Genomic DNA, 15,934 nt, shown 5'->3' on the forward strand with positions numbered 1-15,934 from the left:
TGCCGCCCGGCCTCGCGCGACACGTGCGCGGGGCGGTGTTAAAGACCAGCCGCCAGGAGAGGGCGGCACCCCAGCCCCGCCCCGCCCCGCCCCTCCCACCGATGCCCCCAGTGCCCCCCTCCCCTTTCGGAGCCCTAATGCCAGCTCGGCTCCCTAAGTCCATCGTGGCTGCAGGAGACCTGGGGAGACGGACTGCCACAGATTGCCTCACAAGTGTCTTCTGAGACTGGGGGAGCTAGGAAGCTGATACGTTATTTCTTACAGTATAACAGCTGCATTTCCAGATTTGCCGGACAGAAAGAGATTGAGCAAGAAAAAGGTTGAAATCCAGGTCATTCCAGACAGCCTCACGGTGCACTTTGCCTAAGAGAGTATGCGTGTCATTTGGAATAAGTTAGATGAACGCTCTCCAGAGCCTAGCAAGGCCCCAGAACGGCTGGTCGTGAAATTTGGGAAGAACAACAGAAGGAGCAGAGAACAGTTCTGCGATCACAGCTGGAGGGTGATTGGAAAGCGGAGGCCTCTGGGTCCGCCAGAGGCCACAGGGTGGCGCTGAAAGCCATCGCGGCGCGGTGTTTGCGCCCAGCCTGAGTCTTCAAGGGCTGCCCGGGAGCGCGCGGTTCGCAGCCCTGCTAGGATGTGCCTCAAGTCTTAGGGCTAGTCCCCAATCCCAGCCAGCCAGCTGGGGTACCAGAGGCGAGTAGAGCCAGGCAGAGCAGGCCTGGCATCGATCGTCGTCCTGACAAGCGCATCGATTTCTGAGCGGAGAAATTAATAGATCTCTTAGGCTATTCGGACGTGGGAGTTGCCCGCAGATAGAGCGGGGAACCGTCGGCCCTTGGTATTTGTGAACTTGGAAAGTCTTCGGGATCCCAGGAAGCAGGCCACCAAAGCGCAGATCTAGCGCATTGGCCTTCGTAGCTGCAAGTATAAGCCTCAAGTTTAAGAGACGGGGCAGGTCGGAGACTGACCGGAAGTGAGTAGGACCCGCTGTCCAGTGAAAGGAGGTCCTAGGGGAATATAGCTTATTGCACCAGGCCCCAGCATAAACAGTTCTCCAAGTGCCTCCAAACAAGTACACATACAGGAATCCACCAAGCATTCGGGGTTCTTTTTTGTTGGTGGTTGTTTTGTTTTGTTTTGTTTTGTTTTTCAAGACCGGGTTTCTCTGTGTAATAGCCCTGGCTGTCCTAGACTCACTTTGTAGACTAGGCTGGCCTCAAACTCACAACGATCTGCCTGTCCCTGCTTCCCAAGTGCTGGGATTAAAGACGTGGGCCACCACCGCCCGGCCTGAGTTCTTAAAAAGTAACCTTAAGCGAAGGCAGAATCTCAGGGAGAAGGCTCTTCTCATGAGGATCAGAGCCAGAACCAAGGGACTTGGCGAGGTCACACCCCATGCCAGGGTGTTATGGTCAAAGTGGCCTCGGGAGGCTGGGAGGAGTTGCGAGTGGGGAAAGCTGGGGGCTTCAGGTTCCACAAACAGAGTCCGACCAGTCCAGGCTGCAAGAAGTTACCCGGCAGGTGTCAAAACACCTGCTGGACCCCAGAAATATCACCACTCCTCAAACCAGGGTACCCAGTCGCTCCATGCGCAGTAGGCGGTGCCAGGGATGGGGGGTCGGGGATGGAGTGGGGCGGGGCAGAGGAGGGAGGGAGGGAGGGAGGGGGAGAAAGAGAGGGAGGGAGGGACGGGGGGGGGGGAGAGAAAGAGAGAGAGAGAGGGAGAGAGAGAGATCGCCAAGGATCGAGGGTTCGAGAGCTCAGTTCTTGGCGCCAACCCCTTCGGCATTGCAGCATTGCGGCCTTATTTCCCCCAACACATCTGTCCCCCACCTCCCTCAGTTGACAGGCTAAATATTTTTACTTGATTTGGTGAGAGGGGCGGAGAGAACAGAGAAGTCGGCACAAACCAATCCGTTTCTGGAAAGGGCGGGAGCTGGGCGAGGTGCCTGCGCTCCTGCCCTAGGAGCAGCCGCCAACAGAGGCTGGAAGTCTGTATGCCCAGGAGGTCCGCGGAGAGTCTCGGGGTGAAGTGCTGCGCATCTCCGGACCCCGCTACCGCCCCCGGGGTGCCCCTAGGGCTTCCGCCCCGCCTCCCCTCGGGACTGTCCGGCCTCTGGACCTTTGTGTTCTGAATCCTAGGTTAATTTCTCCCTCAGGAGGCCTCTCTGAGGCTCTCCTGCTCCTGTCTGCCTCTCTGTTCCAACCTCTGTCTCCGCATCACTCTGAAGCTGTCTCCAGCTGCCTGACACCGGCTTTGTTTCCTCTGATCACAAATTCTTTTCTGCCTCCCCCTGCCTCTACTTGAGATCTCTAATTCCTTTGCCCTTGTGTGCCTCCTCCACTCTGGAACCCGGGTCTGTAGCCTCCTTTTTCTCTGGAAGACACCTGGAAGACCATCAGAGCTGAGGTCATGGCAGTGCCTGCTCTGTGGCCCTGGGGAGTACACTTGCTTATGAGCCTGCTGTCCTTGGGATCTGGCCTGGACACAGTAGAGGGTAAGTCCCCAGCAATGTCTTTCCAACCCCCATCCCCCTCCCAGAACACCTAAACTCAGTTTTTGGTTGGCTGACTTTGGTTTTCCAAGACAGGGTTTCTCTGTGTAGCCCTGGCTGTCCCAAAACTAGCTTTGTAGACCAGGCTGGCCTTGAACTTAGAGATTCCCCTGCCTCTGCCTCCCGAGATTTCTACTTAGTCTTTATTGGCACCTGAGGACTAAGACTAGCCCTCAGAAGGTCTTTTCACCAGGCAGAACTTTTACATATATGAAGTGTTTTGTTTTGTTTTGTTTTGTTTTGTTTTCTCTCAGCTCCCTAAGAGTTAAGGAGATAGAAATGGAACAGATGTTCTTCAACCCATTGCTGTTTGGGAAACCAGCAGTAAATCCCAGTAAAGTCTGAGTTTGAACCAAAGTGAGACTGTGAGAATTAGAGGTCATTTCTAAGGGCCGCTGAATGATAAGGGGCAGTCTAGGACTGGCAGCTGAAAACCAGGCACCATTATTAAGCACCATTGACCTTTTCTGTGGATAGTAGGCTCAGAGACAGGAGAAGCAGACCCAGGGCAACTCTTGAGCTCTGGCACGCATGTGCGCGTGTGTGCATGTCCCTTCCCCCCATCTCCTCCATGCCTCGGTGATATTCCCCAGATACACGTTTCCCACCAAAGGCATCTAGGAAGTGTGAGTGGGCCCATGCAGACCAAGAGGGCTGCCAGGGGCTACGTGGGAAAAGGAGACAGCAAAAAAGAAAAGATTAAATGGACCACTCCATCATTTAATCTCCCTTTGTCCTCCATTCAGAGAGAGCTTGGGAACCCAGCACTCTAGGACCGGGAAGGGTCTTGGGATGCTCTTGTAAGTTGGGGCTTCCGGGATCAAAGCAGGGCTCCCCTTCCTGTACAGATAAGACAAATGGGCCTGGGTAAGGTGTCCCTTGAAAGCAGCCAGTCACAGAAGATTTGCAATGCATGGTGATCTGTCTGGGCACCCTACCCCTACCCACTTCTGTGCCAGGACACGGCACAGCAGATGCCAAGCAAGGACACAGTTGTCAAAATAAAGCACGCATGGCCTGGGAGTTAGTGTTTGGCCACGGTGCCCAGCTGTTGTTTCCCAGGGAAGCTCTATGGTGAGCTTGGCCTGAGGAAAGGCAGGGGTTAATCTACAGAGGTCTTAGATTTGTTTTTCCAATGTCTCACATTAGGGGAGCTCTGGAGAGGCTAAGGCATGATGGGAAGTGGGCGCCTGAGGGAACCCCCCCACCTGCCTCAAAGAGCCTAATTGGCTTTCACAGAGGGAACAGAAGTGTTTTTCCTTCTCCTTTTGTTTTTTCTTTTTTTCTTTTTCTTTTCTCCCTCTCTCTCTCTCTCTCTCTCTCTCTGTGTGTGTGTACCTGCCTTGCCTAGTATGTGCACAAGCACATAGGTGTGTCTGTGTGTGTGTGTACCTGCCTTGCCTAGTGTGTGCACAAGCACATGAGTGTGTGTGTGTACACATACAACAGCTGACAGTCAAGCATAGACCACAGAGAGAAGGTACAGGAAGCCAGGGCTTCCTGTCCTGCACTCCATCCCAATCAGCCTTGACAAGCCCTAAGCCAGGGACTAGGCTGGCCGGTATGGGAGAATGTGGGGTGTGGTACCAATGTGTGTGGTGTGTGTGCGTGTGCGTGTGCGTGTGTATGTGTGTGCGTGTGTGTGTGTGTGTGTGTGTGTGTGTGTGCGTGTGCGTGTGATATTGCTAAAGGGCCAGACAAGGAGAGAGAGAGTATAGCTGACTGTTAAACTAAAGCATTCAGACTTGCATATATGAAGACCCTACGAGCTCTCCTTGGGAGGAATTGGGGTCAACCATCTAGCCCCTACAAGGAAAGGAGCCTGGAGGCCTTGAGAACAGAAAGGCAAATGGGTCCCAAAGGAAAAGAGTAGATTTGGTATCTATATGTTCATGGCCCATAGTCCCCTGAGTGCCCAGAGGTTCCAGTCCTGACTGGGTACCATGAGGGATGCAAAGTTGACTTAGAACAACCAGAAACTTGAAGAGAGTGGTAGAAATGTAAGCATCATGCTAAGCTACACCCCAGGTATTCCTGTGAGCTATGGGAAATTTCCCCTGAAGTAGAAGTGATGCAGTGACAGAGAGCCATAGCAAGGACACACCGGGCACCAGGATCACAGGCCAAAAGATCTAAGGAGCATTTCTAGGTTTGAGGCTGGAGAGAGGTGAATGGGAGCCAGAGTGTACACGCCGGATTGGGAGGCTGATGAAATGATATAAAGACCCCTGCGCTGCCAGAGAGGAATCATGGACCATCCCTTCAAACACAGAAAAGATTTAGGTACCATCGGGCTGCCTCCCTGAGGACAGAGACAGAAGCCCAGTGCCCGCTGCTTCCCAGGCACAGCGTACACTCATTTTCTGACCAAACAGTCACTGAGCACCACACTGGCATCAGGCAGTCAACGTGAACTAGGGTATAGCAGCGAGTCAGACAAAAATTTCTGCCCTCAGGAGGCTTGCAATAAGCAAAATAAATATGCAAATTATATACAAGTTAGCTGAGAGGTGCAGGGGAACGGGGTGTGGTCCACGGACACAGGAGACAGAGGCAAGAGGAGCTCCAGGCTCCTGGAGCTACACAGTAAGATCCCGTCTCAAAACACCAGGGGCTGGGAATGTCTCTCAATACGGTGTTTGCCTAACCAGCGCTGACCCTCACCAAAAGAGCAAGGGGAGATAGTTTTAAGCAGGATAGTAGGCGAAGTCTTCACTGAGGTGATTTAAGGAGGTGAGGGAGCCATGTGAGGGAAAGGGTTCTATCTAATCTACAGGAATAGAAGACATGAAGACCCTGAGCCAGGAGTCTGACTGGCTTGTGTGGGAGGAGGCAGCTCTTCCTTAGAACACAGCTTGGTAACCCTCCACTCTGTGTCCCCCTGTACCCCACCACCAGAGCTGCCAGGACAGGGCTCTTGGTCTGCGCTGTACTCACTTGCCTGCCCACATGTGCCTACAGTGTGCCCCAGCCTGGATATCCGCTCTGAGGTGACAGAGCTTCGTCGGCTAGAGAACTGCAGTGTGGTAGAGGGCCACCTGCAGATCCTGCTCATGTTTGCTGCCACTGGAGACGACTTCCGGGGCCTCAGCTTCCCGCGCCTCACCCAGGTGACCGACTACCTGCTGCTGTTCCGAGTCTATGGCCTGGAGAGCCTTCGAGATCTCTTCCCCAACCTCGCTGTGATCCGAGGAGCACGGCTCTTCCTGGGCTACGCGCTCATCATCTTTGAGATGCCCCACCTGAGGGACATCGGGCTGCCTTCGCTCGGGGCCGTGCTGCGCGGGGCTGTGCGCGTGGAGAAGAACCAGGAGCTCTGCCACCTCTCCACCATTGACTGGGGCCTGCTGCAGCCTGCACCCGGCGCCAACCACATTGTAGGGAACAAGCTGGGCGAGGAGTGTGCCGACGTGTGCCCTGGTGTGCTGGGGGCTGCTGGTGAGCCCTGTGCAACGACCACTTTCAGTGAGCACACTGACTACAGGTGCTGGACCTCTAGCCACTGTCAGAGGGGTGAGCATTTCCACAGAACATGGCTGTAGCCACAGGGAGGCAGGCTGGGAGAGGGCGGATCCCTATTTGGCTTTTGTTACTGTTACTGTTTTGTTTTGTTTTGTTTAAGACAGGGTTTCCCTGTGAAGCCTTGGCTGTCCCGGACTCACTTTGGAGACCAGGCTGGCCTTGAACTCACAGCGATCCACCTGCCTCTGCCTCCCGAGTGCTGGGACTAAAGGCGTGTGCCACCATGCCCGGCACTGTTTGTTTTTTGAGACAACATATAATATAGCCTCGGCTGGACTAAAACTTGACATGTGGCTGAGGTTGGCTTTGAACACCTAACTCTTCTGTCTCCAACCCCTAAGGACTAAGTATGCCTGGCTTGCTGCCATTGTTTTTAAACCTTTATCCTTCCAGTAAGACAGGTGCCCTCATCATGCCATTTTACAGGAAGGGAAACACTGACGGTCAGAGAAACTAAACAATTGAAGCAGCATCAGGCAGGCAGAGGGTAGGTACGGAGCGGGTTTGGGAAGAGAGTAGACGCGAGAGGACAGCGGTCAGCCCAAGAAACTGTCTTCTGAGGCAGGAGCCAAGGATGCATGCAGCCAGGTGGCCTGGGTTCACCTCTGCTCACTTGCCGGGCTCACCTGGCATCTCTGTGCCTGCCTCCCCTGAGCTGTGAGAGGGAGTGGGTGGGAGCCTAGACAGCAGTAGAACAGAGCCAGGGCCGTAGCAGCAGTAAAAGTGCTCTCAGCGAGGCGATCAAGCCCGTAGCAGTGATGACGGGCTAAGGACGGAAAGGAGGAGGAAGGGATGGGAAGACGGGAACAGACAAGGACAAGCACGTGACCTAGGAAGTACACTCACAGAGGCAGAAGGAAAGCAATGAGAAAGCAGGGAGGGAAGTAAGACTTTCCAGAAGCCAGGAACAGATTTGGGGTTCCCTGGCTGGGAAGTCTTTCTCATACAGCTCAAGGTCTGTTCCCCCACCCCCACCCCCCTCCCCGCCCACCTCTAGTCTCAACTGCGGGCAGGAGAAAAACCAGATCCCTGCTGTATCAGCAGCGAGCGGCCTCCCTGTTGGCTGTAAACACAGCTGTTGCGTGTCTTCTCAATTTGTGTACCATGTCAACAGGCCCTGGCTGGACCCACCTTGCCCTGGCCTAGCTGAGCAGGAGTGGCCAGCTGGTTCTCCTTGGCACCATAGCAAGGCACCGCAGGGCAGCCTAGACAGGACAGCAGGCTACAGAGCAGCAACGCTGATGGACAAGGTCACCGCTCCATCCTAAGCTCTGAGAGTCTTTCTTATATCGAAGAGAGGGCCTCTCTGTGTAGCCTCGGCTGGACTAGAACTCGCTGTGTGTAGACCAGGCTGCCCTCAAACTCACAGAGATCCACCAACCTCTGTTTCCCAAGTGCTGGGATTAAAGGCAAGCAGAGCAGGGCAGCCCAGCTTGATTGAGTTCTGATGCTCTGGAGGAGAGGTGCACAGAGAGAGGCCCCCATAACGCAGAGAACCAAAGTCAGCAATGTAATCTGAGTCAGACATATCTGGTGCTGGGAATATTACCTCAGGATGGATGGGGTGGGCCAGGGTTGGAAAAGAGCATCATTGAGGGGGTACAGTTTATCACCCTCTGTTCACAGTGTGTCCCTGCCCCCGCGGGCTAGCCTGCACAGCAGGCGGTGAGTGCTGCCACAGCGAATGTCTCGGGGGCTGCAGCCACCCTGAGGACCCTCGAGCCTGCGTAGCTTGCCGCCACCTCTACTTCCAAGGAGTCTGCCTCCAGGCCTGCCCTCCGGGCACCTACCAGTTTGAGTCCTGGCGCTGTGTCACCGCTGAGCTCTGTGCCCATTTGCGTGAGGTGCCTGGCCACACCGCCGCCTTTGGCATCTACCAGGGCAGCTGCCTGGCTCAATGCCCTCCAGGCTTCACGCGTAATGGCAGCAGGTGAGCTGGATCCCCTTGGGGTGCTTGGGAAACCCCCAGCAGTCTCCTCAGTCCAAGGCTAAACCTATGCCTATTTTGCATGTCCTGCCAGCATTTTCTGCCACAAGTGCGAGGGACTTTGCCCTAAAGAGTGCAAAATTGGCACAAAGACCATCGACTCTGTCCAAGCCACACAGGACCTGGCGGGCTGCACCCACGTGGAGGGGAGCCTCATCCTCAACCTTCGCCAAGGCTGTCAGTACCCTTTCTGACCACGCCCCTTTCTGACCACTCCCCCTCCCGTCCACGCCCTCCCTCCTAACTATATTTCTTGCATGGCTTCCCCTCATCCAAGGTCCTATCCCTTTGCTCCTACCTCCTTTGTCCCTCCACCTCCCTTCCCTGTGGACCAATCATCTCCTTTCCTGGCCCTGTTCCTGTCCTATCTTCCTCATCCCAGACAACCTGGAGCCAGAGCTTCAACGCAACCTGGGGCTGGTGGAGACCATTACTGGCTTCCTCAAAATCAAGCACTCTTTTGCACTCGTGTCCCTGGGCTTTTTCAAGAACCTCAAACTAATCCGGGGAGATTCCATGGTGGACGGGTAAGGAAGGGGTCAAAAACCAGGCTGACCAGCTCCCCCTTTTCCTCAACATTTTCATAACAATGGTGAGGACAATGCCCCCCCCCCCCCAATTAGTCTACTAGCTGTGTGAGTTTGGGGAGGGTTACTTGAGCTCTCTGGTCCTCAGGGTTTTCCTTCTGTAAAATGAAGCTTGTGTTCTAGGGTCCGTTAAACAGCGACTAGGACACAGGTCGTGCAGTAATAGTTTCGGGCTGCTCTATAAGGGTGGTGGTTGTATTACCTGACAGTTAAGTAGCAGAACGAATCGTCCTGCGTGTAAAACCGTTCCTACCACCTAGCAGCCGAGGAGGCCTCCTCACAAAGTAGCCAGTGTTTTTCAAAATAAATTGTCATCAGTCAAGTGGTGCCCTGTGGCTTCTGTCTCCTGGCGTATTATTGTGTGTCCCCCCCCCCCCAGGGGGGTACTCACAGCCAAGCTGGCCAGGCATAGCTTCTGTGTCGCCATAGCCGGAGCTCAGTTTAAGGAAGTTGAAAGAGGGAAAAGGCTGACAAACTCCTGACCCCACTTCACTGGCAAGGGTCGGTGGGGAGAGGGTGGGTGAATTTTCAGGATGTGACACTACCGGTCAGTGGCACAGAGGGGGTACCCTGAGCCCCCTCGTGGATGTGAGCAGGCTGCAGCTTACACCTGTCCCCACCAGTGCAGCCTCTGCAAGGGAACCCATGAGCCAGCCCCTCTCCTGCCGCAGCCCCGTGGCACGTTGCAGAGCAAGGCACCCGATTTCCTTCAGGAACTACACTCTCTACGTGTTGGACAACCAGAACCTGCAACAGCTGGGATCCTGGGTGGCCGTGGGGCTCACCATTCCCGTGGGCAAAATGTACTTTGCCTTCAACCCACGCCTCTGCATGGAGCACATATACCAGCTAGAGGAGGTTACCGGAACCAGGGGACGGCAGAGCAAGGCTGAGATCAACCCTCGCACCAATGGAGATCGCGCTGCCTGTAAGGCCCCGCCCAACCCCAAGCGTGCACACAGGGCGACACACACAGGGACTAAAACACTTGAGAGGTCACCTGAGGGGGTGAGCAGCCGTGGGGTCAGTGTCAGCACGAGCCTGTGGAAGGCGTGCGGAGAGCGGGTGCTTTTCTTTTGCTCTCTGCCCAGGCCAGACGCGCACTCTGCGCTTTGTGTTCAACCTGACCCAGGAGGACCGCATCCTGCTGCGCTGGGAGCGCTATGAGCCACTAGAGGCCCGCGACTTGCTCAGTTTTATCGTCTATTACAAGGAGTCGTGAGTAGAAAGTGATGCCGGACCCTAATTTCTTTTTTATTTTCTTTTACTTTCGAGACAAGGTCTCACGGCGTAAACTAGCCTCCAACTCTCAAAGATTCCCCTGCCTCGACCCCAGCCCCTAAGAATGCTGGAATTCGGCTATTCAGACCAAAGGAGGTGGGACCACAGTCCTGCTGAGCTGAGGAGAGCCAGAAAGCTAAGGGCCCCAAATCACATCCAGCCTGCGTCTGTCTCACCTTTTTTTTTTGGTCTTCCGTGCCTCAGTTTCTCCTCACCAAGTGAAATAAGGAGGACAGCCAGCGTTTCTGAGAGCACAGGAGATCATACTGCTAGAAAAGCTTGCCTAATTAAGCTTCAATTCACTGTGCTAACATTCTCTGCTGACCACATGCTCTTGGCCCAGCAGCGGTTTGGGAAGTGCTCACTAATTTGGCCACTTTTGTGAACATCTTTATCAGCATCTCATTAGAAGCCTGAGGAAGGAGAGGAGGAGGGACCGACCTTCCTTCCTTCCTTCCTCCCTTCCCGCCCCCCCCATGAGACAGTGTCTTAATATGTAGTCCTAGCTGTCCCAGAACTCTCTGTAGACCAAGCTGGCCTCAAACTCACAGAGATCCACCTGCCTCACCTCCCGAGTGCTCGGATTAAAGGCGTGTGCCACCACCGCCCAGCCCTCTTTTTCTTAACAGGGTCTTATGTATCCCGACTGGCCCCAACCTCTTTGAATTCATCCTCCTGCTCTCAACCCCAAGCCCTGGGATTACGGAAGTACATACCATACCCTGTTCAAGTGGTGCTGAGGGCGCTGCACCTTTCCGTCAAACTCTCTACCACCTGGGCTACACTCCAGCCCAGAACAGGCTAATTATTTGGAGGGAGCGGACTGACCTTAGCAGGAGGGATACCACAAGAAGGGCTTCTCCCAAAACAAGTCTAAGACTCAACAACTGGTCTCCCCACCAAGCCTTTTAGCACAATCCCATCAATAGCATGAAGGAGGCTAAGACAAGAGAATCCTACAGCCAAGGCCTCAAGGTCAGCCTAGAAAGGTCCTGTTTCCAAAGGAAAAGGACTGTGTGATGCCTGCCTGGCAGACGAAAAGCCTTAGGTTCCATGCCAAAACTATAGCAAAAGAGAGAACAAGATCAAGAGATCCTCTTATAAGAGAGACATGGACTTTGTTTTTGTTTTTGTTTTCCCAGACAGGGTTTCTCTGTATAGCCTTGGCTGTCTTAGAAAGCACTCGATAGACCAGGCTGGCCTTGAACTCAGAGATCAGCCTGCCTCAGCCTCCTGAGTGCTGGGATTAAAGGCGTGCGCCACCGCCATCCCTCACCCCCCACATACACACCCCGTGAGAAATGGACTTTTGATGGTTGTGATGGGATGGTTGTGATGGGTTAGAAGTGTTCTCCTTGGTAGGCAGGGCCTGGACCCCTCCTGCTGGAGACAGTCCTGCAAATTAGAACTGAGAGGCTTTATTGCAGCACCAGGTCAGGATCCTGCTGGAAACAGGTCGAGAGCCCACAGAAGCAGGGTGCTCAGCTGGCCCAGGCTTTCATAGGTTTGCATGGCCTATTAGATTAGAGAACATCTAATATGGGGGACATGGAGGGTATGTTAAATACAGATTCCTGGGCCTCACACTGACAGCCTGAGTTGCTTAATGTCAGGCAAGGCCTATGAACCTGCATTTCTAACAAGCTCCTAACTGATGGTGAAGCTGACAGTGCATGGGGCCACACTTCAAGGAGTTACTAACACGAGCAGCAGTGTGAGTGCCACCTAGGTTCATGCAGCCTGTAACCTGCACAGCTATGCACAGGCGTCTCTAGTCCCTGAGGGCAAAGAATCCGAGGGATTGCCTGCGTGTACACCTGCAGGCCAGAAGAGGGCACCAGATCTCACCATAGATGGTTATGAGCCACCACGCCATTGCTGGGAATTGAACTCAGCACCTTTGGAAGAGAAGCCAGTGCTTTTAACCTCTGAGCCATCTCTCCGGCCCAAGAGAACCTCTATCTCAAAGTATAAGGTAGAGAGTAACTGAGGAAGGAATGTCAACATCAACTGTGGTCTCCACACACAAATAGGCATCCTTATGCACCACCATGTAATGGATGTGCACACACACACACACACACACACACACACACACACACAGTTTTTGTCCCTGGCTCAGCATAATTTCATCCCTCTGCCTCCCATCAAAGAAACAGCTGTGGTGTCTTATGTTACCCCAAAACCTGTTGACTGATGTTTTCCATGTGGTCCTTACTTTCTTTGCTCAGGAGCCAGCCTTCCTTATGTCCCCAAAGCCTATGGTATCTCCCCAAGGCCTGCCCGCCTCTGGTCTAACCCTCAAAGTCTGCTACAATTGCTCCCTTGAGTTAGTGGGTCTTGGCTTTGGGGGATCTACTTTTTAAGACTTGAGAGCTAGCCAGGTGTGATGTCACACACCTTTAATCCCAGGACTCCAGGGACAGGGTCAAGGGCAGGGGGCAGAGACAGGTGGGTCTCTGTGAGTTTGAAGCCAGCCTAGTCTATGCAAGGAGCTCCCGTACAGCATAAACCCACCTCTAGAAAAGTGTTTCTAGAAACACCAACACATGCAGAGCTGTGCCTACTGTCTGGGAGGCTCATAGACTTCAAGTCCATGCAGCTGAGACACTGCTCATCCGGTGTGGTAAAGCAGGCTATAATCCCAGCAACCACACAGGAGGCTAAAGCCGGAGGACAGTCAAGACTAGACTGGGCTACTTGGATATACTCCCTAAAACAGAATAAAACAAAAACAAAACCAGACTGTGTTGTCCTTGACAAGAGAGTGCTTTCCCCATCCATCCAGGCTCCAGGTAACTTCCCTGGAGCCGAGAACGAGCTGCTTGTTTGACCACACCCATTTTCTAGGTTTTGTCTTAGAACAATTCAAACATTTGTTGTTGTTGTTGTTGTTTCTTATTTTCATTAGGACAAAAGCTCAACAATTCTTACTAAGGATTAGGGATGTTTCATTACAATTTGTAATGTATGGCCAAGATTATAAGTCCTATAGGGTGGCTAAACTGGCTGGAATTACAGCTGTGCTCACATGCATAGTGACAAACCAGCTATGACAGTCCCGAGTAGTTGGGCTGGTGTGTGTGTGTGTGTGTGTGTGTGTGTGTGTGTGTGTTGTGCGCACGCTCGCACTAGAGCTTGGAGATGGGCCTGAGACATCCCCCAGCACCGGAAATGGGATGTTCAGCCCTTTCCAGAATGCCACAGAACACGTGGGTCCAGATGCCTGTGGAACCCAGAGCTGGAATCTGCTGGATGTGGAACTACCCCTCAGCCGAACCCAGGAGCCAGGGGTGACCCTAGCCCCCCTTAAGCCCTGGACACAGTATGCCGTGTTTGTGCGGGCCATCACGCTGACCACCGCTGAGGACAGCCCCCATCAGGGAGCTCAAAGCCCCATTGTCTACCTGCGAACGCTGCCTGCAGGTGAGCTGAGGGTGCACCCCGGCTCCCCACAAGATACGGGAATCCTAGTGAGGAAGAGAGAGGCGTACAGGTGCCAGACACAGAGAGCCTGGGGCACCCTCAAGGGCAGGAGGTCCTTTTGCTCTACAAAGAATTGGAGCATTCTCTGAGCCTTGGAGGGAGGCTGAGGTTGGACTTGGGATAGCTGGGAAGAATTGAGAATACTGAATATTGATCTTCTGCATAACAATATGGCCTCCCCAGGGCTGGGGCCAGGCTCTGTTGGGAGAGTGTTCACCTGTCATGGAAGCTCTGAGTTTCATATGCCCTATTTTCTGAAACAGAGGAAGGACAGAATGATTTCTAGGGAAGGGAGGCTCTGGAAAAAGAGAGTAGATCCAGAGGGGGGGGGCGGTTTAACTTATTATCACACAGTATGTGGAAGGGTCCCACCCCTGAGCGGCACCCTTTTCACAATCCTAGCACCCACGGTGCCCCAAGATGTCATCTCCACTTCCAATTCGTCTTCACACCTCCTGGTGCGCTGGAAACCACCCGTACAGCGCAATGGAAACATCACCTACTACCTAATACTGTGGCAGCGACTAGCAGAGGACAGTGACCTCTACATCAACGACTACTGCCACCGCGGTGCGCAGGGGGGTGCCTCAGGCCGCGGGTGTACCCAGTAGTGACGGGCGGACCACTGCCCTGACTTCTCTCTTCTGCCCCTGTGGCCACAGGTCTGCGGCTGCCCACCAGCAGCCACGACCCACGCTTCGACCGGGATGACCCGGCGCTGGAGGCTGAGCCTGAGCAAGGCTGCTGTCCTTGCCAACGCTCACCTCCTGGGCAGGCCCTACCGACACTGGAGGCGCAAGAGGTCACGTTCCAGAAAAAGTTTGAAAACTTCCTACACCATGCCATCACCATCCCCAAGTGCGACCTGGTTGAGAGGGCCTGAGGGGCGGTACTTAGAGAGGGTGGGAGTTTGTGGGAGGGGCCTATTATGGTGTGGGACTGGCCTTGGTATGGGTGGATTTGGAGGGGCGCAACAGCACGGGAGTTGAGAGGGTTCCCTGGCCTCCTCAGGGCCCCATGGAAAGTGACATCCATCAACAAGAGCCCCCAAAGGTGAGCAGGGACCGGAGCGGGAACGGCGGGAGGGGCTCTGGGAACAGTCCTTACGTCTCTGACCCATCCCGTTTCCAGGGACCTGGAGAGGCACCGCCGGGAAGCTGGGCTTCTCAGACTAGGCAACAACTCAGATTTTGAGATTCAAGAGGACAAGGTTCCCCGGGAGCGAGCAGTACTGAGCGGCTTGCGACATTTCACAGAATACAGGATTGACATCCATGCCTGCAACCATGCGGCACACACCGTGGGCTGCAGCGCCGCCACCTTCGTCTTTGCACGGACCATGCCACATAGTAAGTGCCCGCCCCCCCACCCACGTCTTTGCACGGACCATGCCACATAGTAAGTGCCCGCCCCCCCACCCACCCACCCCACCCCACCCCACCCCCCTCCCCCGCCAACCCTCGCCCCCCTCCACTCAGTGCTCTGTAACTAGCAGAGCAGGTTCACCCTTCCTGGGGGAACTAATCCAAACTTCCCAGTTTGGCCCAGTTTAGCCTGGGTTTGAATGTGAACAAGAACCGCTGTAGCCCATTTGCCAGATGCCCCCTCCTACAGGAGAGGCCGATGGCATCCCAGGGAAGGTTGCCTGGAAGGCGGCTGGCAAGAACAGTGTCGTCCTGCATTGGCTTGAGCCGGCTGACCCCAACGGGCTCATCCTCAAGTATGAAATCAAGTACCGTCGCCAGGGAGAGGTAGGTACCCAGGCACCCGTATCCTGGTCTGGGCCTGTCCTTCCAACCCAATTCCCAGCCTGCTGTCTGTGCTGCCCGCAGGAGGCCACAGTGCTTTGTGTGTCCCGTCTTCGATATGCCAAAGTTGGTGGGGTCCACCTGGCTCTGCTGCCCCCCGGGAACTACTCCGCTAGAGTCCGAGCCACCTCACTGGCTGGCAACGGCTCCTGGACAGAAGGTGTTGCCTTCTACATCACTGGTCCAGGTAAGACAGACCTGTTTCCCAATCTCCCAATGGGTGTCTACCTATCATCAGGCCTGCCCGGCACCGTTAGGCAGCTTCTACCCTGACCTGTCAATTCTTCCCGCTCCGCCACCAGAGGAAGAGGATGCTGGAGGGCTGCACGTCCTTCTCACTGTCACCCCCGTGGGGTTCATGCTGCTTATCATGCTAGCTGCCCTCGGTTTCTTCTACAGCAAGAAGAGGTAATGACATCGCCCACATATTTCCACGCCCATTAAGAGATGTTCCTTAGCCATCTCATAGGGACAGCACAGTCAAGAGGGTCATAGTTTAGACAGCAGAAAGGACTTCCTTCACTGCGTGTGGTGGCACACACCCTTAATGTTAGCAGAGGCAGAGGCAGGTGAATCACTGTGAGTTCGAGGTCCGCCTGCTCCACAAAGTGAGTCCAGGAAAAGGAAGGCATGGAGGAGACATACCTCTTAGGGAGGGTGATAACTCATCCTTGTTAACCTGCAAATGTCTTGGATCCTGAGAAA

At 54.4% G+C, this 15,934-nt stretch overlaps 1 protein-coding gene across 1 annotated transcript in view; it reads left to right on the top strand.

The window, feature by feature from the left end:
• Positions 1 to 1,907: 1,907 nt before the first annotated feature.
• Positions 1,908 to 15,934, top strand: part of INSRR (insulin receptor related receptor) — a 19,763-nt gene continuing 5,736 nt past the window's right edge. Inside the window, exons 1-15 of the mRNA XM_084769634.1 lie at positions 1,908 to 2,501; positions 5,520 to 6,071; positions 7,707 to 8,010; positions 8,102 to 8,244; positions 8,450 to 8,594; positions 9,368 to 9,582; positions 9,746 to 9,872; positions 13,123 to 13,361; positions 13,824 to 13,991; positions 14,084 to 14,279; positions 14,433 to 14,474; positions 14,553 to 14,770; positions 15,036 to 15,172; positions 15,254 to 15,416; positions 15,532 to 15,637. Coding sequence (XP_084625760.1) covers positions 2,417 to 2,501; positions 5,520 to 6,071; positions 7,707 to 8,010; positions 8,102 to 8,244; positions 8,450 to 8,594; positions 9,368 to 9,582; positions 9,746 to 9,872; positions 13,123 to 13,361; positions 13,824 to 13,991; positions 14,084 to 14,279; positions 14,433 to 14,474; positions 14,553 to 14,770; positions 15,036 to 15,172; positions 15,254 to 15,416; positions 15,532 to 15,637 — 2,840 coding nt within the window. The 5' untranslated portion in view covers positions 1,908 to 2,416. The remainder of the gene's footprint in view (positions 2,502 to 5,519; positions 6,072 to 7,706; positions 8,011 to 8,101; positions 8,245 to 8,449; positions 8,595 to 9,367; positions 9,583 to 9,745; positions 9,873 to 13,122; positions 13,362 to 13,823; positions 13,992 to 14,083; positions 14,280 to 14,432; positions 14,475 to 14,552; positions 14,771 to 15,035; positions 15,173 to 15,253; positions 15,417 to 15,531; positions 15,638 to 15,934) is intronic.

This window comes from Acomys minous (genome assembly GCF_964271855.1).
Source record: "Acomys minous genome assembly, chromosome: 19".
In the NCBI taxonomy this organism is placed as follows: domain Eukaryota; kingdom Metazoa; phylum Chordata; class Mammalia; order Rodentia; family Muridae; genus Acomys; species Acomys minous.